Below are 26,583 nucleotides of genomic sequence, written 5' to 3' on the forward strand. Positions count from 1 at the left end.
CCAAAAAGGAGACAGAGGAGTCCTTTTACTTTATTCGAATAAAGGGAGAGGCCATGGGGCATTTCCCCTGGGGTCTCTCAGTTTTTCAGAGGACGCAGCCTCCTTTTTATCCTAATTTCCCGGCCACATTTCCCTCTCTCTTTCCCCATTGGCTGAGGTACTTGAGAGGTACAGACTTCCTGAAATGCCTAAGACCTAAGATTCCCCTTTTTAATGTATAACCAACCCCCCACTAATTTTTAATTTTTATGGGATTTATGGGTTTTCCTCATTGTTGCTTTCATCTTTCAATATTCAGTTTCATTTACAAACAAACTTATGGTTTGTTTGTAAACGCAAGTATCTTCTTTTCCATTCACCAATCAGTAGAATCCTTCCCATTGTTTCTCTTATCTCTCAGTGCTAGTTTTACCTACTAGCAGACTCAAGGCTTGTTTGTAAAGACAAATCTTGTCATTCCTCACATGTAATAGAAAGAAAGTCTTTACTGTGAGGGTGGTGAGACACTGGAACAGGTTGCCCAGGGGGGTTGTGGGTGTCCCAACCCTGGCAGTGCTCAGGGCCAGGATGGGTAAGGGCTTGAGGAGCCTGGTCTAGTGGGAGGTGTCCCTGCCCATGGCAAGGGAGACTGGGACTAGATGATCTCTAAGGTCCTGTCCAACCCCTTAACATCCTATGGTTTTAAAACCTCACTTCAGGAGTTCTGCACTGCATGCACGCACAGAGCAAAAAGACCATGCGCTGCAAATACTGCAGTTCATTGTTAAATGGCATTTCGGTGGTTACAAAGAGACCCAGTGCCTGCATCTGGAGCCTTCCCTTCTCCACCCGTAGCTGCCGCAGCAGACCCGCACCGAGAGGCCGCTCGCCTTCACAGAGGAGCACCCGCTTTGCAGTGAATCAGCCTGATCAGATTTGTCCTAACTACGAGGAACTTTTCCCTCCTCATTCGGATCATCGCACACAGCGACACCCACTGCCCGCCTTGAGCCCGCCTTCGTGCGGCCTCTTCAGCCAGAGTGAGGGGAGAGGGAGCGGCCGCCCTCACTAAAGATGGCGGCCGAGGGCGGCCGGGCAGCAGCGTGGCGCTGAAGCCGCTTCCGCCCGCCCCTGCCCGTCACGTGATCGCTGGGGCTGCGGCCGCCACTGCCCGACCCCGCCGAGCGGGCGGGGAGCGGCGGCGGGGTAGACTGAAGCCGAGCGAGCCGAGCCGAGCCGAGCCGAGCCGAGCCGGGCCGGGCCGGGCAGGGCCGGGCAGGGCCACGCCACGCCACGCCACGCCACGCCACGCCACGCCACGCCACGCCACGCTCCCGGCCGCAGCGGTGGCGCCGGGCGGTCTGGCCCTGAGCGCGCTGCGCGGTCCGGGTGGCAGCAGTGAGATGGAGCCCGAGGAGGGAGAGGATCGCACCCCACTGCTGAAGGAGCCCCAGCCCGACACGGGTGAGGCGAGCGGCAGCTGCCCCTGTGTGGCGGCGTCGCGTTGCCATGGAGGCGCGGGCCGCGAGCGCCGCTGTGGGGCCCGGGGTTCGGTGCCGCCGTGCCATGGCCGGGGTGACGGGAACAGCGCTGCCCGCGGGCAGCGGAGACGGGCACGGGCGCTGCGCTGGCTGCGGGCAGCGGTGACGGGCACGGGCGCTGCGCTGGCCGCGGGCAGCGGCGACGGGCCCGGGCGCTGCGCTGGCTGCGGGCAGCGGCGACGGGCACGGGCGCTGCGCTGGCTGCGGGCAGCGGTGACGGGCACGGGCGCTGCGCTGGCCGCGGGCAGCGGCGACGGGCCCGGGCGCTGCGCTGGCCGCGGGCAGCGGCGACGGGCCCGGGCGCTGCGCTGGCCGCGGGCAGCGGCGACGGGCCCGGGCGCTGCGCTGGCCGCGGGCAGCGGCGACGGGCCCGGGCGCTGCGCTGGCCGCGGGCAGCGGCGACGGGCCCGGGCGCTGCGCTGGCCGCGGGCAGCGGTGACGGGCCCGGGCGCTGCGCTGGCCGCGGGCAGCGGTTGACGGGCCCGGGCGCTGCGCTGGCTGCGGGCAGCGGTGACGGGCCCGGGCGCTGCGCTGGCTGCGGGCAGCGGTGACGGGCCCGGGCGCTGCGCTGGCTGCGGGCAGCGGTGACGGGCACGGGCGCTGCGCTGGCTGCGGGCAGCGGTGACGGGCACGGGCGCTGCGCTGCCCGCCCGCCCCGTTCGGTACCGGGGACGCCGCGGCGCCCGGGGATGCTGGATCAGGCACGGCCCCGAGTCCTGACAGCGGTCGCGGCTCAGTCGCGGCGCCAGGTGTGCAGCCCTGTCAAACACCAGCCCTCGGCTCGGGGTGGTTGCAGTAAAGACATTCCAGCCTAAAAACTACCGGGGTTCACCGAGATTGTGTCAAAATTAAAAACGAAGGAAGAATTTTGAGTAAGACTAACTGCTTGTGACAAGTATGGAGAGGAAGGAAGGTGAAAGGATGCACGAAGGTAGGAGAGGAGGCTCGATATATGGTCAGAGCTTCAAAACAGCTCGCATATTTATTTGTCTGTGCTGTTTTGCTTCCCAGAATGCACAACCTATAAAGAGTAAAGTAATACTTTTAGTTTATTTAGCATGCCATGCAAAAAAAACTATTCAGCAAATGTGCAACTGCATGAAGAGGAGCTGCTAACAAAATGACTTTGAAAGTGGCAGGAGAGAAATTTGAGCTCAAGTCTTCCTGAAGCAATATGTTCTTAAGTTTGCACAATGCATCAGGCTCCAGTTGGAGGTGGCTCACCTCACCCATGAGGAAAACTACAGCAGACGAGCAACTTCCTTTAAACTGCCGTGCAACTTGCAGCACAGACCTATTTTTAAACTGCAGTTTAAGTATCTTGTTAAATTATAGCTGCAGTGCTTTAAAATATGCCCCTGAAATCAGAATTAGCTACAGATGTAGGACCAAAGACTGCTAGTCAAGGTAAGACCTTGAACCCAATGCTTTAAATTTTGGTTAGCTGCTTTAGGGGGTGAATGTCTGTGTCTCTGGCTATAACACTCTCCTGAAACACATTGGTAATCTTGAGTCTTCCGTTCTGTTAACCTGATCTAATATTCTTAGGTATTTCAAGTGATGGAATGACAGGGAACCAATAATTTTGTAGCTACTTGCTTCAGATTTTAATTCTACATGTTTGATAGGGTTTTTTAAATTAAATGTTTACAGTTGGAAAAAAAAAAAAAATCTGACATTAGCTTAAGTTCTTGCTCATCTGTTTTGTGGAGATTGCTCTCCATGCAAGTTATATACCAGTAATAGTCTTATAGAGGAAAAGTAATGGCTGTTCCAGTTAATCTGCATTTCCAGGGAAGGGTTACACCATCAGTGTGTTATTCAGCTTTCTGTTATTGTGGTCTAACCCCACCAACTACAAGAAGTGGAACAGTTAAGTAGCTTTACCTGTAATTTTATTAATTGTTATAAATTATATGACTTTACATTTTCTACTTAAGGCAAATTGCTTTTTAAACAACAACAAAGAACAACAAAGCTGCTTGAGTAGCTTTTGTGTAGTAAGTACTTCCTGTTCTCGGTGCCTGTTGTTTTTAATGTAAGCAATAAAATTTTGGCTGCTCTCCCTCTTGTCATTTAAAAGTCCAGGATGGCTTTTTCAAATGCTTCTGATGCAAAACTTGCAATTTGCACAGGTCTGGAAGGGGTTTTGCATATTTGTACAATAGCCTTGTTATTTATTTATTTATTTGTTTGTTAAATTAACAGAGCAAGTACAGCATCTCTGTGTCATTTTAACAACTTGTGCAGCCATAATGAACTTCACATAAAGTTTGTCAGGATGGGAAAAAATGGGAAAGTTCCGTTAATTTCATGAAAAACAATCTTGCAGAAAGTCTCTGTTGGTGTTCCTCCTGAAAAATAAAATCATATAGGCTCATTCCTTGTTTCAGGGAAGTTACTGGGAAGGGGAAGGTATCTCATCAGTTTGTCCACAGGGCATGTCCTTTGTTTCTTACTGCAGATCACAAAATCCAGTCAAGTGACATATTGCAGTAGCAGGTGAACCTCTTGTCAGTCCTGTTCACAAATGTATGTGTTCTATTCATCACTTGAACTCTGTGTAGTGAAAGATGAGATCACTACAGATCGATGTAAACTGATGTAATATCTGCTGATCTCCAGCCTTCCCAGAGTTTCAGACATCCAGGTTATAAAACTTCCCATTAGTAGCATAGCTCCCTCACAAGAGGGGAAAGTCTACCCTCTGTTTGAAAATTCAGGAGATTGTTCAAGTAGCAATCTGACATTCCTACTCAGTAGTTTCAGGCATTCCCAGTTCATAAAGAGTAGCTGCAGAGATTTAAACTGTTACAGCTCAGCTCTGATGAATGCTCTCTGCCAGGTGCTGCTGTGTACTGCTGTAGGAAATCAATAACTATGTTAGAGTGCATAGTCTGTGTATAAACAGCTGACAGAGTTGACTTAATGTCACGACACAGATTTTATGCTGAATCTTAGGACTCACTTCCTTTGTTGTCTTGTGACTGCCAAGAGGGTGTACTGGGCAGCTGGGGACGTGTTATTGTTTGGCAGTGCCATCACAGTGTTTGCCATTCCCCTTTCTGGTAGTTTTGGCAGCTGTCAGCAAATGCATATTCTCTTGGAAGCAAATTTATAGTAGGAAAATTTGTCCTAGAAAACAGCCTGAAGTAGCAATGACCGTTCATTAGCACTACTTTAGGAGTATTCGTGTTTCTTGAACCATTTTTGTGTATATTACAGGCTTCCCACTAACTGTTTTTGGGGGTTTTTTTAAGTGTGAAATTCTGTCTTGAAAAAATATTAGAGTGTTGTGGAGAGGACTTTTGAAACTATGTTTCTAAATCCATTTCCACAGACCACACACTACCCATCCTCTGCAGTCCCCAGGCTAATGTGGGTAGCTGCCTGTTGTCTAAACAAGGATTGCATTTGCTTTGCACATCAGTATGAAAGTGGGCTTTTAAAACTTTTTTCAACCAGCCTCAGACTCTACCCCTATTGAATAAACTCCTTAAGAAGAAAAATTACCTTGTCTCCTTGCTAATTTTTTATCTTAAACAAATATTTCTGAGAACCTTAGTAAAAACTGCTTATGAGTCGTTCTTATTCTGTTAGGTCCATTAAACATTTTTCATTTGCTCTTGTTTCAGTCCCTGCATGCTGCTCAGCTCGCTACAATCTCGCATTCCTGGCCTGTTTGGGGTTCTTCCTCCTGTATGCATTGCGTGTGAACCTCAGCGTCGCCCTGGTGGATATGGTAGAACCTAACACAAGCTTAGCGAAGAATGTGACTTCCAATGTGTGTCCAGAGCATTCTTCCACCATAAATGTTCCTCGCAACACAACGGTGAGGTCTCAGTAACGTGTCTTGTCTTGTAATGTGGCATGTCAAAGTGGTTTTAGAACCCTGTGAGAGATAGAACCATATTAAGGTGGCAAGAGAACAGGCTGTCTTTTACTGCATGGCCTTTCCAGCTATTCTGGGAAGTGTCAGCCTTAAATGACCAGCTAATTGAGAAGCGCTATGCTCAGGGTCAGCTTTTTTACGTACCTATTTTCTGTGCTGTTCCTTGGAAATTGGCTAATCTGACCATGTAGATCTACCATGACTCACTGTTTTATATGCCACTTACCAATTGTTACTGTTACATCTGCGTCAGAGCTCCCATCACTGTCTAATTTGCCTGTTCTTTGTACAGTCACAGTAGCATGAAATTTCATTACAAATTAACATGTAATATTTCTCTCTTCACTACTTCAATCTCTTTCCCAGATCATGCATTTGTCTTATATACCCTTTGCTTCTGACTTCCAGTAATCCTTAAAATCACATTTCTTAGCTGAACTGCCAGATGTCGAGAAAAAAAACTTCTAAAAAAAAACCCCAACTTTGTGGATTTGGACTTGCACAGATCTTGTCTTGAAGTTATTCCTGAGCAGTCTTGCCATCTTCCTGCTTTCATTTTGTTTGCTCTTTTAGAGGTCATTTATTATTTATCACAAACTAATTATAATGGTGAACTTTATGGGAACATTCTGTCTCATCTTTTCTGTGAAATGTATGCTGCTCATTTGGATGCGGAAAAATTGGTCTTTTGGAAGTGATCCCAAATTTCAGAATCACTTTATTGGGCAACAGTTCCTGTCTTCTTGCTGACTTCCTTTATAGCTGCAGATTCCTATCTCAATCATCCTCACTTTTATTGCATTGTCCACTAAACTCATCTTCTGAGTTGTGCTGTTATGCTTCTCCCATTATTCCACCTACACTTGTGAGCCCTGTCCTTGGCTGCTCTCTTTCTTTAGATTAAATGTAAGCACCTGCAATTCCTTTTTTTTTTTTTTTTTTTTTTGGTTTTTTTGGGTGGGGGTGGTTTTGTCCCTAAATTTTCTGCAGGTAAAGCCATTTTCTAGAGCATGACAAAATGTCCACTCTGCGATTTGGAAGTGGGATTTATACTCAGGCAGACTTACATAGCCAGTACCTGTCACCTAACCCAAGCTGCTTAGAATTCAAAAAGGGATAATTGCCAGAACACTTGTATTTCATGTAGTGAAATTTCAAGTATTTTCATACTTGGGTTAGATATGTCCAAATAGATTGTAAACTATCTGAATTAGCTTTTAACACAACTTTGATTGCAGTACCGGTGGGTGTAGAGGAAGGAGACCCTACGGAATAGGCCACAAAAATTTGACATTTATTTATAAATGACTAAATAGTGGATCAATGAAAAAATATCATCAGAGAAACTGCTGTCTTTAACTTACTGCATTTTGTTGGGATCTTTTTCTTTTCTTAGGGAGTAAAGTATTCCTGGGATGCTGATACGCAGGGTTGGATCCTTGGTTCTTTTTTCTATGGCTATATCATTACTCAGATTCCAGGAGGATATCTTGCAAGCAAAATTGGAGGCAAACTGTTGCTGGGTTTTGGCATCTTTGGTACCTCTGTATTCACTTTGCTTACTCCCTTAGCTGCAAATTTGGGAGTTGGCTACCTCATAGCTGTCAGAGCCTTGGAAGGACTGGGAGAGGTAAACCTGTTTCCTCTATGTAATTTGACAATGTATCTCAATAATTTGTTTAAAATTGGAGTGATTAGACTCTGTGGGGGTTGTTATGCTGGAATAGTATATAGATTGGTTCATTTGAGTGGCTTAGTTTTATGGGTTTTAGAATAATTAAAGCATTTGCACTATATTTTAGCCTAAGCTTTTCAAGTAAGACATGTAACTTGAGACAAAACTATTCTAATTTTTCAGAAACCAGGGCCTCGAAACAGTGTTATTTGCATTGTTCCTACTTTTCCAGTATATACAGAGTCAAAAGCAGGAGAAATTAATTCTGCCTACTTATTTTCATGCCTTACACAATTTTTATAAGTGGTTTCTTGCTAGGCAGCAAACTAAAAGATAGTACTACTGCTTTTAAATGGAACATGCTTTGAAACATGTAAAGTTGAAGCGAGTTCTAAAATTCTTGCATTTCAACAGAATGAAATGATGTTTTCTAGGGTGTTACCTTCCCAGCTATGCATTCAATGTGGTCTTCTTGGGCTCCTCCACTGGAACGCAGCAAGCTCCTTAGTATTTCATATGCAGGTGAGAAATTCCCACGCTGATAATGGGATTATAAATTTTTACTGCAGCAACGGGGAGGATTGACTTAAATCAAAGGGATTTATATTGTAAATTTTAATCAGCATTTAATCCAGAAAGTGTAACATTAAAGTAAATCTTGCTTTCCATTCATTTTCTTCATTTAGTCATGGTTTTTATAACCTGACAAAAGGTATTGATCTATAAGTAAGTATAAACTTGGGTCTAACTTTGGTATAAAGTGGTGCAAATAATTACTGTGAAGCTGATTAATAGATGATATTGTAAATAAAAAAGATTTTGCATTAGGAACAAAAAAGCTGGGGCAGTCACAGGATAGAGCTGTTTGGTTGATTTTTGGAGGGTTTTTTAAGTGGTCTTGGAGGAACTTGGGGAACAAAACAGCCAAGGTCCCTTGTATTGCTGCAAGAGCTCCTTGTCAGAGTCGAATACTCTGACCAGATTGTTTGAGATATTCTGTGTCTAGAAGGTGTAACGTTTGGTATCAGATTTACTTCTTTGAAGGTACTTGATCTTGTACAGGATTTTTGAGTGATACAGAATGTACTGAAAGCACAGTACCAGTATAAGTTAGCACTTAGCAAATGTAAGTTGACACTTAGCAAAATATAGCAATTGCAATAAACTTCAATTTGGGTTGACTGTAAGTCAAGTCTGTTGTTCTCTCACAAATTCTGTTGTTTAACTTTTATACTTTGTGTTTGACTAACCCAGGTATTCACTCACTTCACGGTGGTCTGGCTGAGTCAGTGAGACAGTCACACTTTTAGTGAACTGAATGAGGAGAAACATTTACACCACCAGTTGATCCACTCGACTGACATAGCTGCTTATCTAAAGCAAAGCCACCCTCTGATGCCCTTTGTGTTGAGATAAAGTCAGCTTCTTTACAACTGTGGTTGGTCACACCCAGTGTTACTCCCCGAGTTTGATGGACGTGTTGCTCTTGCCCACCTCCATTGAGCCTTCTTGCATTTTAGGGTTTTTTTGGTCAGTCACATTGCTCAGTGCAGTATTTGAGGGACAGGTGAAAAAAAGGTTTCTAAATTTGCTAGTCAAAATTGCTATTATTTCTAAGAAGATGGCAAATTTTGTATTCAGTTACTGAAGTAATGGTTTGCTTTCCTCACTCTTACTAGTACTAATTCTATTTTTTATTTGACCTGTGGTTTATCAAGAAGACAGGCCTATACCATGTAAACTTCAGCTACAGTTTCTTAAGGAGCTAAGACAGTCTAGTGACTCACTTTTCCCAGAGGGATGAAGCCTTAATCCTTTTTCCTCATGTTTCCTCACTTTGCTCTGAACCAATTGTTTCATCATTCATTGAAATGACCCTTCAAAGAGCTACTTTAACTCATTTAATGCATCAAAAAGCTTTTTTCTTTCTCTTTTTTAAAAATCTGTTTTCTGCCTTGGTATTTAATTAAATACACTTTAAAAAAAGTCTCCATGTGAGACCCAGCACACAAGTTAAGCAGAGTGTACAGAGTTGGGATTGCCTTTACTGCATTTAGTAATTGGGAACTTTTAAATTGTCCTTTTGTATTTTGTGAAAATATATGCTAATGTACTAGTGAGAAGAGGCTGTGGCCTTGAACAGCCTATTGTTAGCAGTCACGGGTGGATAAGATGTCTTGTGTTATCTTGGCAGGCTGTTTTCCTTCCTTTCCTTCCATGCTGGCAGTCATGTGGTCTGTAGTTAGTCTAATCATGATCATGTTGATTTTCTGAGAGAACATGTGGTTGAGGTTATATAGAATTGTTATTTTGATTTATATTTTGCATGATGTATGTGGTTTTCTTGTTCATTGTTGGAGCTTTCTGCCTCAAATAAAAATTATTGTTTCCATGAAGATGGAGTCTAGGTAGCCAGAATATCAACATAATATTTTCTGAGTTAAGTTTGGAGAAGTAATCGTACAGCTAATATTAAGAGACAAAACCTACTGTTTATCACCTGTAGAGGGTCAAGTATGTAAATAATATGGGTTTCTGGTTTAGATTTCAAAAGGGAAACACCTGCCATCCTTTTTCTTTGCAAAATGTATGTTGAAGTATAAGCACAGGAATAGTTCTTTCTGGCTTTTGGCTTTATTCTGAACTGGAGTCTGCTCATCTTTCCCTTCTCCCTTGATCCTAGACCCTGTCACATTCAGGAGATGTGGAATTTGATTCTACTGGTTATATATGCATGATTTCTGCTTCATGTTTCTAGCATTCCTGGTTTCATGGAGCTAGAAGGAGATACAAAAAATGCAAACTGACTATATTGTCACATTATACACCCAAGGCCTTAATTATACTGTATTCAGCTCTCTCTTGTTTTGCAGCAATACCAGTTGAGTAATTTGCATTGGTTTAAATGTGTTAGAGCCATCACTTTATTGGAGACAAATGTCCCAAGAATGCTTATCTTTTATTGCTTGTTGCTTCTAATTTTGGCATTTTAGGGCTTTGTAGCTCTATTTGCTCGGAGCTGCCACGGCAGCTCATTGTGCCTGTGTTTCTTTAAAGCAAAGCACAACCCTCTAGTGGTGGTGACAATCTTTATTCATGATTTATTACAGAAAAATAAAATAACTCTGAAATGGCACTTATACTTAAGGGGTCCACAGGAAATCTAATTCTTTTTCCACTTTGTTTTGCTTTCTTCTGGTAGGTGCACAGCTGGGAACTGTTGTGTCTCTGCCACTATCTGGTTTAATTTGTTATTATATGAGCTGGGTTTATGTGTTCTACATATTTGGTGAGTTTCTGTTGTTTTGATTTTTCTTAATTATTAAAAGTACAATCCATATTCTTTTTGAAAACCATATTCTATAAAACTTACTTTTTGTTTTCAAAGCATGTTTGACGTGTTGGGTTGCTGTTTTATCCCTTCTGGTCAATTAGAGATATATAAGGCTAAGTAGATTCCAGTGAATGGCTAAATAAGCCTTCTTTCAGTGAGCAAAGCTGTCTCTGAGTTGGACAAAAGCTGGTACAAATCAAATGCTCTTAAGTCTCTCACCACTTGAAAACAACAGTCTGAAATTTCTTATCTGAAGTGTGAAATTGAATTAATAACCTTAATCCCAGGAATAAACCTCAACTTTGAATGAAAGGAAGTAAAGTGTCAAAAGTTACTGCTGCTTAAAATATAAACTGTGGAAAATCTCTAGCAGTCATAGGGACCCTGAAGGAATGCATAGCATATTTACTGTGACTTATATTCTGGAAGAAGCTGAAACAGATTTTTTTTTTTTTTTCTTTCCCAATTTTTTTTTTAATATATTTTTAACAGCATGGCTTAGGTTATGCTTTTTACAGGTCTGTTTATGTGTCTGAGCCATTTCATGACTCTGCATGGGAAAGGGGGAATCAGAATATAAGACAAGAGTTACATTTTCCTCAAAAAAAATCTCTAATTTTTTACAAATCACAAAGGTTCAAACAAAAGAACTGAACAAAATTAAATAAGTCACAGTGTTACTGTTACATAAAAGTGCAGTTAATTTGGACCAATTTTTGAAAAGTTACCTTTTTTCAAATGACAATTCTGGGGTTGGCTTAAGAAAGAAAAGGAGGAATAGTACATCAATTAAGCTGCATGTAATGATATTCTGTGTATGTGCACAGAGTAGTTTTTGTGATTAAACTTAATGTGAACTTTTTATTTCCTGAGGGTGAGCCATATCCTTTGTGGCTTTTCCATGTGACTAATAAAAATACAATTATGTATGAGCACACAGCTTTCTTGCTGTATGAAGAGCTGTAAGTAGCAGAAAAAAAGAGGAAAAAAATAAAAATAAAAAATTCTACTTAGTCATCTTCATTCTTTATTATATCTAAATGTACATTGTTAAGCCACTTTGGGGAACTAGTGTTTGTAAGTAGATGGAAAAATAATGTTCATTAAAATTATATTAGTGTATTGAGAAAACACTCCTGACTATATAATCTGAGATTATTACTCAATAAAATAGCGTTTTTAAAATCTTCTATCTTTTCACCCATCTTCTCACAACAATAGGTGCACTTGGCGTATTGTGGTGGTTCTTCTGGATGTTTTTGGTTAGTGATACACCAGAAACTCACAGGAGCATTTCACATACTGAAAGAGAATATATACTGTCTTCTCTAAAAGATCAGGTACTGCATGCACTTTGATAGACACCAACCTACCTAAGTCTGAACATAAACCACACACATGGTCATTAATATCAAGCTTTGTTTGTGGTTTGTTACATGATTTGTAATGCTTTGTTATATGTTTATGTAAACATAGTTATGTTTAGAATAGCATTGTTAACCAGAAATGGAAGCAGGATTTTTCAAACAAACAAAAAATAAATAGTGCAGTTGTAAACTGAAAAATAATCAATAATCAAACAAAACATTTATAATAATGCCTTTTGTTACAGATGCTGTTGAGGTGCTTTATTCAAAAAGCTTTGTATTTAAAAAAAGCCCATTTTATACTACATCCAGACCTGTATAATGTCTTTAACATTTGCAATACAATATTTTACAGCATTTCTCTTTCTCAGTGTGTCATCCAGAGTAAGAAACAGATTACTATTCGCAGAGAAAATGCTAATGAGCCAGTTCCTGAAGTCTGCATAAGATTCATTCCTATGACTGGGGTGATATGTGTTTACAAACAGTGAAGCTGGCTGAGAGACCAAAATTAATATCTAGGATTGAGCAGGAGAGATTCAGCTAAATCAATACCTGAGGGGTGACTAAATATTTAATTATTTATAGTAAAAGCAGAAGGCATCAAATTTCAACAAGGGAAGGAATATTTTCTGAATGACAAAATGTAAAAATTGGTTTACTTTGGGATAGTAAACATCAGAGCAGTAACATACTTTAGTATATATACCTTCATTGACATCTGAAGATAGTAATTAATTCATTGCTGATGACTTGCATTTATCCACTGAGACTCATTTTGTGAATGGATTTCAGAATTTCAGAATGGATTATGAGCATAGATTTGGTTAGCATCAAAACCAGTGTATTTAGTATATGTTCATATCAACATCCTGGTTTCCTTCTTTTTCTCTACTCTTTGTCTCCTGCTTGGCAGCTTTCTACACAGAAATCTGTTCCCTGGAGACCTATGCTGGAGTCCCTTCCACTCTGGGCTATTGTTGTGGCACACTTCTCTTACAATTGGACTTTCTACACACTTCTTACACTCTTGCCCACATACATGAAGGAGATCTTGCGGTTTGATGCACAGGAGGTGAGATACATACAAATATAGTAATCTTCTTCTGAGTTAAGGAAACTAAATCACCTGCTGTTTAGAATAGAGGAAACTGTTTAAGAACCTTGGAATGTAGACATAAAGCTGGGAAATAATAACTCCACACAATAAAGCAGATGCATCAAAAATGTTGCCTGCCTTAAAATTTTTACTTTCTTGACTTATTTGACATTTACCATAGTGCCAGCTTTCAAGTTAAATTTTCTGTTTGAAGATGCATGGTACCCATCTTCAACTGCTCTGCTTTAAAACAAGAACTATAAAAATACTTTCCCTGTTATATGACTTCTATGATCATTTCAGATTTTACACCAAGTTTTATGGCTTCTGAAACAATAACTACTTATTTTCTATCTCATAAAGGAGAATATTTCCAGTTAAAAATAAAACTTAAAAAAACCATTGGACAAGTGCATTTTTGGAATTATTTTAAGGATGGGGTTTGGGGGGAGAAAGGGACCAGAGGGAAGCTTCATTCTGATTGGATCACTTTCCAAATTGTCAATTTCTTTCTTCAATGAGCAGCAGAGGTAAAATACCTTTTCTTACTAAGGCAACTGGATGAAACAAAACCGTAGTCTTAAGGTCCAGATATAGTGATTTTCAAGGAAATTCTATAAAATTATTTCTCAGGGAATATATAGAGGGGTGGAGAAGGTAGAATATTCTTATTTATAGCAATTACTTGACTGCATTACTGGTCTGTCTTTAATGAAACAATTTTGGTGATGGCACAGCTTACCTGGAGAAACTGGTATAGCTAAGATAAAAAGGTGCTCAGAAATTGCAATAAATTTAACATTGTCTTTTCCTGGTTTAGCAAACAAAACTATTTTAGAGCAATCTGAAGATGAACGCCATGCAAGAAAGAGGTGATGCCAGCAATCTTGGGAGGAGAAGATGGGGAACCTTAGTATTAGAACAGAAGTTTGCATTAGGGCAAGTTGCAAAATGGCTGGAAAAAACTAACTGAAGTTGCTGGTTGGGCTCCTTATTATGCCTCTTCAGGGAATACCTGAGCATCTGTGAAAGTCATTTACTACCACAGCTCTCAGTTGTACGAGTTTTCTAAAACACCATTGCATTAAATGGTAACGGGTTCTGCTGTGGTTTCCTTTGTGTCTGGGTTATGTGTTTTCTTTTTGGAGTAGCTTAGAGTACTGACTGTTGTGAACATCAAACAAAAGAAGCTTGTGAAATAGTGTTGGAGTAACTTGTTGCCACACATTTAGATGGAAATTGCATTAGTGTTTAAAATATTATACAGTTGTTGCTGTTCCGTTTCCTTTCTAAAATACAGAAATTAGTTAAAAATAATGCTGTTTCTTTGAATAGCACTTCAAAAAAGTTTTTTAATTACTGAGATTATCTATTTTTCAAAATTTTAATTACTGTTTTTGAAAACTGATGAAATCCAACAGGCAGCATGCTTAAGTACCGATAGAATGGACTCCAGGTGGGGATGTGTCTCTTGTTTCATTTTAAATTAAAATTCCTAGGGAATATTTCAGTTCTTGACAAATACACGTTTCATACTAGTGTATAAAGGTCATACTATTTCTATTCAAATACCCCTTTTTAATCACAGATAAGGTCAAATTATAGCTCTGTTATCAGTAATTATCCATAATTCTTTGGAGAAGCTGTAAATGCAGGCAGTTTAGTAGTACCTTTTGTTTTCCTTCATCAGAAAATCATCTAGAATCAGGCAGAAGTCTCTAGGCAGCACGTGTTTAAAGTAACAGGAATTAACCAGTGACTTCAGTGTCAGACCCTGAATAACTCTGCTTGGTGTCGTGGGATATCCAGCCTAGATGTGATGAAAAGTCCTAGTTCTAGATTCTGTCTCTGTTTACAGCCAGCACCAGATGTTTCAGCAGATGAGTGAGGAATAATGTAAAAGTAGTACAAAACCCAGAGATTCTACATAATTTTCAAAATTCTGAATAAATATACAGCTTCCACTTACTGTAGTAACCCGCTTGATATTGGTTATTCTGGAAACTTCCGCAATCAGGTTAATGTCTACAGGATATCTTCAGTTATAGTTTTCTTTCTCCTGAAGCTAGTTGCTGATCTAAACCTTTGAGTTTTTGGTCTGACTGCGTCGGTAGTTATGGATTAAGTCATTATTGATTTGTCATTTTCATGTTTTAACTGTCTTCTTTTAACCTCCTTAACAGAATGGATTTTTGTCTGCCCTGCCTTATTTTGGCTGCTGGTTATGTATAATTCTCTCTGGCCAAATTGCCGATTATTTACGGGAAAAACAGAACTTCTCCACTGTTTGTGTTCGCAAATGTTTTACCCTAATAGGTAGGTGCAAGTATTATCTCCTGGAACATGTAATCTTAGAAAATACAATAATATCAGTTTGGGAAAATGTAAGGGCTTGGGGGAGTAGTCTGACATTCTGCTGTGAGATGAGGCAGAATTGTGCATGGCTTGAGAGGAGCAATTTTATTTGTACATTAATGTGTCAAGAATAATCCTATCTTTTTCCATGAGAAGAAGGCCTACTGGATGAGAGAACAGTAAGAGATTGTCAAAAGCTTTTTTTTACACAAGATAATTGGACTACAAGCAAACCAGTCAAATAAGTGGTCATGTAAAGTCACCATAAAAGGGTGAATGAAACACTGTTATCAAAAAAGGTTTATCAAACTGACAGGATTATTGTTCTTCGTGAGCCTGTTCTGTTGTTCAGTGTTTTGTTTGTCTAAGACTAAAATAACTGAACAGGAATTCACTTGCAAAATTTACAGTTGCTCCCACAGTAAAAAGACCAAACAGAATCCAAAATGGTCTTGATTAACTGGGAGGAGAGATGGTCTGAAATCTTTAACAGATCAGCCAGATAAGGTTTTTAATGAACACAAATAAAAGGCTGTATTTAGGAAAGAGAAGTTAATTGCTGAGGGGACAGGAGAAAGAAACTGAAGGGAAAAAAAAAAAAAAAACAATATGTACAGGACCCACAAGTTGCAGCCCAGTTATTGTATGGTGATCCTTGCTGCCTTCTCAATTCACCTGATTCAATTGCTTCCTTTAAAGCAGCTCTTGTAATAAGTTCTCAGGCATTTTGTTTGTTTTAAGACTGTGCTATTTTGGTGATTCAGTTGACTTCAGGGCTGCACACCTCACACCCATGTATGTACAACTCAGGAGAAAAAATGTTGTTGTCTTAGGAAAAGCAGGACTTAGGTTGGCTTCATCAACAAAAGCATGTACTTGTAGCTGTTTGCAGAGTGGGTCATGTAAACGGGCTCTGGGAAATGGCTACCAAAGTTAATTGCAGATAGGAAGCATCATGAGCTCATGATGGCTCGTAAGCTGTTTCCAGTGCCTGATGACACAGCTATCTTAGATTCACTCAGGGTTCACAGTGTCAGTGTCACTTCAATTTATTTCTAGCAATAAATAAAATTAATTAGGTAACTTTCAAAACCTGATGATTTTTGTTAGTTTTTTAATCTAGTTTGTTCTTGCCGCTAGAGTGGGATATTTCTGATCTAGTTGCTGTTTCCTGAGACAAGAACAATTTTGTAACCCATCTGCTCTACCTTTTTACAAGGACATGTAGTGATAGGACAAGAGGAAACGGCTTCAAACTGAAAGAGAATAGATTTGAATTAGATAATAGGAAGAAATTCATTACTGAGAGGACGGTGAGGCACTGGAACAAGTTGCCCAGAGAAGTTGTGGCTGCCCCGTCCCTGGAAGTGCTTAAGGCCAGCTTGGACGGCGCTTTGACCAACGTGATCTAGTGGAAGGTGTCCAGGCCGGTGGCAGGGGGTTTGAACTGGATGATCTTTGAGGTCCCTTCGCCCCAAGCCGTTTCTGATCCCTCTCGTGCAGTGCCGGTTCTGTACGCCAGGGGGCAGTGGAAGTTGCATGGAAAACACTTGGCGCCTTCGCGTGTCCCTGGGGTTAAACGTCCATTGATCCTGAGGTTTCTGTCTTAAAGGAATGATTGGACCTGCGGTGTTCTTAGTAGCAGCCGGGTTCATAGGCTGCAACTACGCACTGGCTGTTGCATTCGTGACCATATCAACAACGCTAGGAGGATTTTGTACATCAGGCTACAGCATCAACCATCTGGACATAGCACCTTCGTAAGTATTGCTGAAACTGTTGTTAGTGCACGTGAAATGTTTATGACCCCCTTTTTTTTTCTTTTTGTGTTGCTGGGGAGCCTTGGAAATGTAGCTATGGAGCAGATGCTGTACGGACCTGGAATGTAAACACTGACAATTACTTGGGTTTACAATATTAAGCACTGTATTTCCAGAAAGGGCGAGTTAGGCAGAGGATGTGACATAAACGATAGTTTCGAATCATTCCAGTTTTAATCCCATGGTAATAAATTATATAATTCCTGTAGTTTCAGATTGTAATTACAGACTTGATAGACTTTTGTCACATTTGATTCATGTTCTTAATAGGACTGGTTTTTGAACTGTACAATACAGTTAAGTGTTTCTTTGTTTTCAACTTTTCCATTGGAGCTATCAACCTGTGGTATGAACATTACCATATTTAAGCACTGTGACACAGGCAAATTATTTGCATTTGAAAAACATTCTGTACACTGAAATCTAAATCTTGTTACAAGTAGTTGACCTGATTTGTCAGTAAGTGACAAATCAGGTATGTACAAATGCTCTTAAATGAGTAATTTTCAAGAGTGGAAAGTTGAGACTTCAGGCTGTGATTTCTCCAGTGTGTTACAAATTCATAACTGGGTGGATCTGTCAGTTTCCCAAAGAGTATGGATGTATGTATATTCTTTTAAAAGTGCACTGGTAGAAGTCAAGTACTTTGCTTTGTCATTCATTTACCTATTTGTGGTAGCACTTAGGTGTGAATAGGGTCAAATGACTTTATGTCCAAAGAAAAGTATGTTTCTGTACTAATGTGTAAAAGAAAAAGACTTTAAGTGTAAGTGTAGAGGAAAAATTTTTTTGTTGAAATAACATCTGTTAAAAAATTCTGATCATCTAGACAACCGATGGAAAACCTTGGTTCCCAATTGAAGGTGGTATTCAGGCTTTGGCAAGTGAAACAATGGTGGTCACATCCACAATCATGGACAATTTTTGACTTAACAAATGGATATGAAATAGTGAGAATCCAATTAATCTTGGCAAGTGAGGTTAGGTAGTAAGCAAGAGGGGAGGTATCAGTGGCCAGCTATAAACAGCTTGTAATGCTGAATTGAATATGAAAGTAAGAAAAGTGCACTTTGTTTTAAATCATGTATAACTACAAATTTAGAAAATGTAGTTAAAGCAATTATTCTGGGGTGTTACAGGACTATTATACAACTTCTCTTTGAAACTTAGCTTTGCAGAACTGCAACAGTTAGTTTCCAAAATATGTATTAAATTGTACTTGTTATGCGAGTGCAATTTAACCTGTCAATGGAATGCAACAGAGTTGTGACAGGAAAAGGGAAATCATGTAACTGCAGTGTGACTTACATGAACAAGGAGCTTCTGTATTTAGGCAATAGCTGAGGTTTTCCAAACTAGGATGCTGTATGTTTCTTCTAATTTTAGAGACTTCATTTTGCATTTCAAATATGCTTATTTCAAGAGTCAATTTGTTTATAACAGTATTCAGAGTATTTTAAGTGTTGAAAGAAAGCCACAGGAAGAAAATGATGTTACACAGTGCCGATGCCTGTCAGCAGGCATAGTTAGTTATCACACATGAACTGCTGCTTCTCCCTCTGACCAAATCCCACTCTGTTCTTCCTGCCCTCGATAAAGTCCTGCTTTTTCCCGTTGCATTCACACCAAACAAATTCCTCTAGCTCTTCTTCGCTCTCAGACAGGCAGAAGGGGGCACACTGAGTGCAGGAGGGGTAAGTGTCTTGCTGATAGTTCAGGGACTTTGGCCCCGCTTTGCCTCTAGAGGCGAGTGGCTGCATGGATGGGAAGACTTTCCTTGGTGGTCGGGGTGAGTGCTGTTTTATTGAAATCGGTGGTTTTCTATTCAGCACATGCATGCTTTACTTCAGGGTAAATCTGTTCAAACGGGGACAGAGAAAGAAAAAAGCACATCTTTGAAACAAAGGTCATATTAAAAAAATTTCATCAGAGTCAGAAATGCAAAAACCATCTGAGAGGAGAAGCAAAAGAAGACTGTGTTTCCCCCTCCCCCACACCTAATTTCTTGCAACTTGTCTGAACTTTGTTGGATAAAATGATCAAGGCAGATATGCACAACTTCAAGGAAATGCCTGGCATAATTGTAGAAATCTAAAAACAGGGTGTGCATAAAATTGTGAGTTTACTCAGAGCTCAATATTTATTTTTCATAATTTATTGAAAGAAATTAGAAAAACCAGAAGTGATTCAAAGCAGTTTCAAAATTTACAAATGCCCATTTAGATTGGTTAAAAGTATGCTGCCAAGAATAGCAAATGGTCCCTTTTTGCTACTAAAACTTGCATTATATCAAAGATACAATTATTATAGTCACAGGAAAAAATAAATTAAAATACTGATGCTTTATTAACAACAATATTTGCTATGTGGTTTTGGCTGCTAATATGTATTTATTGTGCCATTGGTGAATTGGATTGGAGAAGGGTTGGGGACAAGATTGTTCTTTTGGGGAATATATGTTATATTTTAGCTCTTTAAATCTACATTAGTACCTTTCTGTTATTACAGATTTTAATATTGGTGTTAACATTATCCCTTGTAATATTCTTGTGGCTCTGTTGTACGCTAAAAACTTCACGTAGCTGATTTTTTTTACTCTTGATTTTACTACTTGACTGCTCTGCAAGTTAATTTGTATTTGGTTACCCCCACTATGCCATAAGAACCTGGCCAACAGCCTACTATTGGTTTTGCAGTACAGACATGTCACTTTTTGCTTTCCCGTTTCATATGGGAGTTTTCACTGTGCTAAGGGAGTGTCATCACAGTTATCTGCATCAAACAGCAAGCACTATCAAGAATGTAACCTATGTCAGGAACACTGGGCATAAACAGAGGCATTTAGCCAGCAATTGGTTGCCAAAGATCTTTGTCAACCAGAGAAACTATTAAACTATGTTTAGTTTTAGAAGTGTCTGTTAGCAGTATTGTAGTGCTTAAACTTGTTGAAGACAAAGAGTGTTTGGTTCTACATAAAGGCTTTAAAACAGGGTTTTGCTTTATGTGCTTATGTTCCTAAGGGAAATTTTTACACTTTGACATTCAGCTTCATAAAGGCCTGTTAATTCTAAACCACTTTCCAAGACAGGAAGACTGCATGCTAAGTTTAAAGGAAATAAAGAGGTTTTAGCTAAAGTATTGCCGTGCTTTAAATTGAGATGTAGTGTAGAGTTTCAGGAAAAAAAACAACTAGTAGGCTAGATGATTGTTTCCCTTTCGCAGGAAAAAACCCACACGTTTTTCTAATATCACTGGAATGAACATTGCAATCTTTTGTAATAATGCTATATGGTTGAATTCTCCTGTTTTGGTAAAAAAATTTCAAAGCTATGCATTTCTCTTTAGAGATGAAATATGTTTCTATTGTGTTAATATTGGTGAGGACATAATTTTACTCCAAACAGCCTAAAATGATCACTGGGATATGATTCCTTTCTCCTGTGGTAAACTGCAACTATTAGTATTTTGTGTGATTCTTCAGCCAATAAATTTACCTTGAAAATCTAAAATACAGGGATCCGTGCCCTGGTGGTTATAAGGTCAAACTTCTGTGGAACATTTCACTCTTACTTCACTTCAGTCTCTCTCGCAAGTCTGTACTTGTGGTAGTTTCAAACTTTCAGTATTGCAACATGCCTGTGAGAGAGATCTTGAATTGCTTAGAGGTGAGGTGCTGAGATTCAGATATTAAGCAAGTTACCAGCTTTTCCCAGCAAGTTTTTATGGCCGCTGGTGCCTACACATACATTTGTGTGTGAGAGAGCAGCACGTTCATGGAACAGGAGGCCTCAGAATGGAGCTGCAGGAACAGCAACCAGCAGAACTGGTTTAGTCAGGCCCATTTCCCATTGGCCTTGACCCACAGAAAACTGAAGGGAAGGACTGCCACAGCACTCTGAACTCCTATCTTTGGAATATACACTTTGTAATGTAAGTGGGGATGTCCAGGCACACTGCTGATACTGCCTTCTTGGCAGACAAATTTTTAGCAATGAAACCTGAACCAACTCTTACTGTTGGCAAGCAGCTCTTTGTCATACTCCTTGTTGTCTTTCTGCTTCAAGACATACAATGTGTCTTTAATTGCTCCATTGGATCCATTCCAGACAGTTTGGTTGTGCCTTAAGCAAAGAGGATGTGGGTTTGAATTATGGATCTTAAGCAAAGCCGTAGGCAATTTAAGTTAAATTTGATAACTAGCCTCTGAAAAATAGAGACATACAGAACCATTTAAGTAGAAAAGGATCTTTAAGATCATCACACCCAACCATTAACCTAACACTGCTAAGTCCACCACCAAACCGTGTCCCTTAAAATGTATGTGCCAAGCCATCAGTGAGTTGTTATTAGAAGAGGAGCAAGTCATTCATGCTGGAATGTTTGTGTTTTAATTTCTTTTGTGTGATCAAGATGAGGCCTACATGATCAGGTTAGGCAAAATTGTTTCCATGATTGATAAGCCTTACAAGTTAATAAGCACTGTTAACAATTTCTCTTGCAGGTATGCTGGAATTCTCCTCGGGATCACAAATTCTTTTGCTACTATCCCAGGGATGGTGGGTCCAGTTATTGCCAAAAACCTCACTCATAATGTGAGTCTGTTTATTATCTTTTTCAGTTGTTATATTTTTATTGCAGTTGAATAGAAATTCCTTCTTCTCAAGTCTGCAGTCCTTAAATGAAACAATCGTTACACCTGTTAGTCATATTGTTCCGTTGTTGTGAATGACTTAATTCCTAGCTCTTACTGTCCTGATTCTGGTCAGGAAAATAAGGGTAAAATCAAAGACCTTTGTAAGGCTTGAAAATTTTACTGACTCACCCCTTATAATCTCTAGGAATAAAATGAATATATTTTTATCACAGTAGAACTCTGATAAAATGCCAACTAGATGAGACAATTGTGGTATTGTTTTATTAAATTAGAACAAGTTCTTGCTTGTTGTTGTTTTTTTTTTAATAAGGCTCTCACATGAGGTGTTGAGTTCTAATGTCAGCATTTGTCAGATAAGCGAGAAACTAGATTCTAGTGTTAGATTTGAACAACCACTAACAAAGTGTTGTAGTGATTCTGATAGAAAAAGGGAAGCACTTTTGAGGAGTTGATTACTATTTTTTCAATTAACATATGAATTATTCTAAAATCTTTCAAGAAAGGGAGATGGGAGGAGTAAGCTTAGTGATACACTTGAATTTTTTTGAGTTGGAGGTCATTCTAAGGATTTTCTTAAAAAATCACAGAATATTCTGAATTGGAAGGAATCCACAAGGATCTTCAAGTCCAACTCTTAAGTGAATGGCCCATATGAGGATTAAACTCAACACCTTGGTGTTATTATCACCATGCTCTAACCAAAAACAATCAGAAAATATTCATTAATATATGATTTCAATAAAATTAATTATTCCAGATACCTTAGCAAGTGGGTTGTTTTAGGGTACTGTTGTTCAGTTTAGTTTTGCCCCCCCCCTTCAGGTATACTGTTTTTGTAGTAAGATCATTTACAGGTTCGTTACAGCATCATCTGGAACTTAAAAAAAACCTCAAACATTTAAGACATCTATAGATATTATTTATTTATTTGAAAAGGGAAGGAAAAAAAAAGGAAATAAAAAAAAAAAAGGCAAACACACCACAGTTCTTTACTACACATTTATTAAGGCCTTTTTTAAAAACCAGAGTTTAGAGGATTACTCTTGAAATCTAGTTAAGGTAGCTACCTTGCTTGGACCAAAAGGCTTATGAATCTGGAATGTTCACATAGTAGTCATTAGGAATAGCTTACTGCACAGTGCAGGGCACTTCAGCTCTCGGATCACCTGATCTGAAAGCCAAGGTAGTGTTTCCCTTACAGTAACATTCTCTGCATTTGTGTCGATGGCTCTGCATCTTGGGTGATAAACTGATCCAGATAGGGTAATGCAGTTCTGATAAGACTCCCTGTATAAGCTGTATTATATAACTGAAGTTGACTGTACTAATGATTTCATCCTTTATGTTTATAATGCTTTTATGTTGCTGTGAAATCATGCTGAATTGCATTTGCATTTAATAGGCAAGGCATGAAGCATCAATTTTAAAATTACTTTTTCTTGAGTGTGAAGCTGCACATTGACTGCATCTTTTTTTTTTTTTTTTTTTTTCTTCTTTCTTTCTCCCATTTGACAGAATACTGTGGAAGAATGGCAGATGGTTTTCTATATTGCTGCCTCTATTAATCTATTTGGAGCAATTTTCTTTGCATTATTTGCAAGTGGTGAAGTTCAGGACTGGGCAGTCACTGGATATCACTTGCACAGAAGCTGAAGGAGATGTTGAAATACCAAAGCTGTGCTGAGTCCCGTTGTGCTTAGAACTGTGTGACCAGAAAAGTGCCTTCCCTGCTGATGCCTAGGAGTCTTCAGAGCTATTCGGTTAAACTACCTTATCTCTGTATCTTTTGTACTGAAAATAATCTGACAGACTATGTGTGCTATTTCCTAACAAGAAACTACTTGGATTAACTATAGAAATTTCATGCTAGGACTTGATATCAAATATATGATCAGAGACATTTTAAATCAGTGTGCTAGGCTCTAATACTTCCCAGTTTTTAATTAATATTTTCTGAATTAGTGTGTAGGCAGATGTTTGCTGATACTAAAATGAGAGGAAAAATAAAGTGATTATGCAGCGCTGTAAGGAGGAATGACATGCAAAAAATTGTACCCAAAAATGTGGTTTGATTTCCATTATGAGACTGATTGGTTTTTGCTTTTTAAAAAATTGTAGAAGATCTCTAGTTTCATACAGTCTTTTACAGTGCTTTTATTTTGTCATTGTTTTTATGATGGCTAAAAATTGCACAGGATTTACTTCTATTTTATGCACAAATTTTGAATACATAAACATTCCCTGCAACTAATACACAGCAACAAAGAAGTAAATGTACTATTGGAACTGAGAGAATAAACCACGTTCTCTGTGGTGCAGGTTTTTCAAATAGGTCTCATTTTTATTTCTCTCTGCAAAGAAGAAGCACTGCAGCTCAGTGGTTTATATCTAGACAGTCTACAAGAGTGAACTAGAAATAGAGTATCTGCATGATTACCTTAAAATAACTTTCAGTTATATTTCAGGGGTTTTTTTGTCCCTTTAAATCAATGCAGTGGAATTCTTTCCTCTTGCATGTAGATACATTTGTCAGCTTGTCAGTGTCAATGAAATAAAATAAGACCAGTGTAGCAAATAATGAGAAAAATCAGTTATCTAACAGCCTTGTTTGTTAGTCAGATAAAACCTGAGTATAAAAGAACTAGTGCAATAACCTGGTGCTGTTACTCTCCTATCAAGATAGAATTTGACACTCAAGAGCATTCTTTGCACAACACACACAAATGCCACAGAGTAGGATTAAAACAGTGGCCTTGTTAAGAACAAATGGCTGAATCATGTTAGAGCCACAAAGCAAAGGAAAATTCCTGTGCCAAAGATTCCTGGATTTGAGCAATTAGGTAAAAAGTTAAAGTCACTGGGCTCTGGGTTTTTCATTTACCACCAATGCAAAAGAAAAGCCCAGTACTAAAACTGCTCCAGTGGAGCCTACTTTCCTTCATTTCTAGGAAATGTCATCTGCCTCTCCTTTTTAGCTTTAAGAGCCATTTTGTTTTGGCCTTTCTTGAAGTGTCCTGTTCTCTGATGGTGGATTTAAACTGTGTTTAAATCTCTGTTTGTGTCTGCAGCATTTCCACAAAAAACAGTATGTTGTTCAGATTAAATTAGTACTTATTAGCGGGAGTATGTTAAAACTATATTGTGTTTTCAGTCTTGTTTCTACAATAAATGGATTGAATATTTACATATGCATCTGTTGCTGAAAATTACTTTCTCCCTGAAGTTAAACTCCACTTTGAAAGTATGCTGAACAACAAGGTAGGTGATTGGATTTAGGAATGGTTCATGTTTTCTTGGAAAATACCTTCCTCAGAAGTTTTTTTGTCTGGCTTTACAGGTAAGTATTGTCTTCCACCTGACGCAATGTATTAAAAGTAATAATTTCACTTTATGTAAAAAGAAATTTGTACTCTTTCAGTATCTTTGGTTAAAAAGGAGGGAGGGGAATGTTAAAAAAAGTAAAAGATGGTATATCGTGTACATTAACTTGTGTCTTTGCTTTTCTAGAGATTGTAATCAGAGCAACATATGGACAATTGCAATTCCACCTGCTCTGAAGTTGGAAACTTCAGCTTCCTGTGCTTTTAGTCTTTTTCTTCCTTTGCTTTTAGTCTTTTTCCTTGAAAACTGTTCAGCTGAATATCAAAAATTTTAAAATTATAACTGATGGAGTAGATGCAGTAGAAGTGTATGTAGACATTCTCTGTATCAGTTAATGAGTCTGAACTGGATTTAGTTAAAACTGAATTTTAGGCATATCAGCAGTTGAGTAGTCCAGAAATTTTTGGACCTGCAGACTAGATTTTCTTTTCCCTTAATCTAATGCACCATTATTACTCATTTTGCATACTCTGTAACTTCTAAGTCAGCTTGGGAAGTAGGACTGAAAAAATGATATAAATCTTTATATTATTTGTGGACAACAGGCTACACTGAAGTTAATATACAGCTATTTCTGATTTCATTTTTGAAAGTATCAAAATGTAGGGTGGAATTCTTGATTCAGTGAGGCTTTTAGTACATAACAAGACTATCCCCAAAAAAACCCTTAAGTGTTATCTTTCTGTATCATGCTTTCACAAAGGGAAATCTGTTAGAAAAAGCTGTCAAAATACTTCCTGCTAATCATCATATTACTTTTATTGCATTGCCATGCTACTGTTTCCATAGTTTTCTCAGCCAGTGTCATCTAGCCAAAGACATTCCTCATATTCTGTTTTTTTGAGGGGTAACAAGGGGTGGGAGTACCTCTTGTCTCAGTTCACCTGTGTGACACAGGATCTTGATAGAAATTGGCCAGTTTTTTTGTGGTGACTGTTTTCCTGAAACAATCCCATAACTGTTATTTCTTGCTGCATTTCCTTAACAGGTAAGAAGTACCAGAGTAAGAAGTTGTGCTCTCTGTCCATGAAGAACCCTCTAATTAGGATGTCCACGTGGAATGAGGGAAGTCAGTTCAAAAACAGATTTCACCCATTTCAGAGCAGGAGTTGAACCACTGCTTTGGGAACATGTCTTAGTATTGTCAGGTATTTTTAAGTGCTTTCTCTTCAATGTGTGCTTCTGACACAGTTCCCCTTAATTTTTTTTTTTTTTTTTTTTTAACTTTAGTGCAAATTTCTACCAATATTAAAAACAGAGATGAAATAACTTCTCAGAATATCCTACAACATGTGACATGGGTATTGCCTGAGATCTGAATCATGGTCTCTTACAGCCTGAAAAAGTGCCTTCCTCATGCTTTGCAAAAGATGAAATGCCACAAAGTAATGCGTGTGGTTTTCAGTTCACTGTTTCTTTGTTCTAAAGGTACAAAGCATCAGTCAAGTTCCTTACAGAAGTCCAAAGCACTTGACATCCAAAAATA

At 39.3% G+C, this 26,583-nt stretch overlaps 1 protein-coding gene across 1 annotated transcript; it reads left to right on the forward strand.

The window, feature by feature from the left end:
- Nucleotides 1-1,309: 1,309 nt before the first annotated feature.
- SLC17A5 (solute carrier family 17 member 5) lies at nucleotides 1,310-24,902 on the forward strand. The gene is made up of 11 exons (XM_040060288.2): nucleotides 1,310-1,443; nucleotides 5,156-5,352; nucleotides 6,809-7,042; nucleotides 7,522-7,609; nucleotides 10,290-10,376; nucleotides 11,643-11,761; nucleotides 12,705-12,863; nucleotides 15,071-15,203; nucleotides 16,855-17,002; nucleotides 21,564-21,654; nucleotides 23,232-24,902. Exons 1-11 carry the CDS (start codon nucleotides 1,383-1,385, stop codon nucleotides 23,367-23,369), a joined length of 1,455 nt encoding a protein of 484 aa, XP_039916222.1. The 5' UTR covers nucleotides 1,310-1,382; the 3' UTR covers nucleotides 23,370-24,902.
- Nucleotides 24,903-26,583: the final 1,681 nt, after the last annotated feature.

Source organism: Hirundo rustica, chromosome 3, assembly GCF_015227805.2.
Source record: "Hirundo rustica isolate bHirRus1 chromosome 3, bHirRus1.pri.v3, whole genome shotgun sequence".
Lineage (NCBI taxonomy): Eukaryota > Metazoa > Chordata > Aves > Passeriformes > Hirundinidae > Hirundo > Hirundo rustica.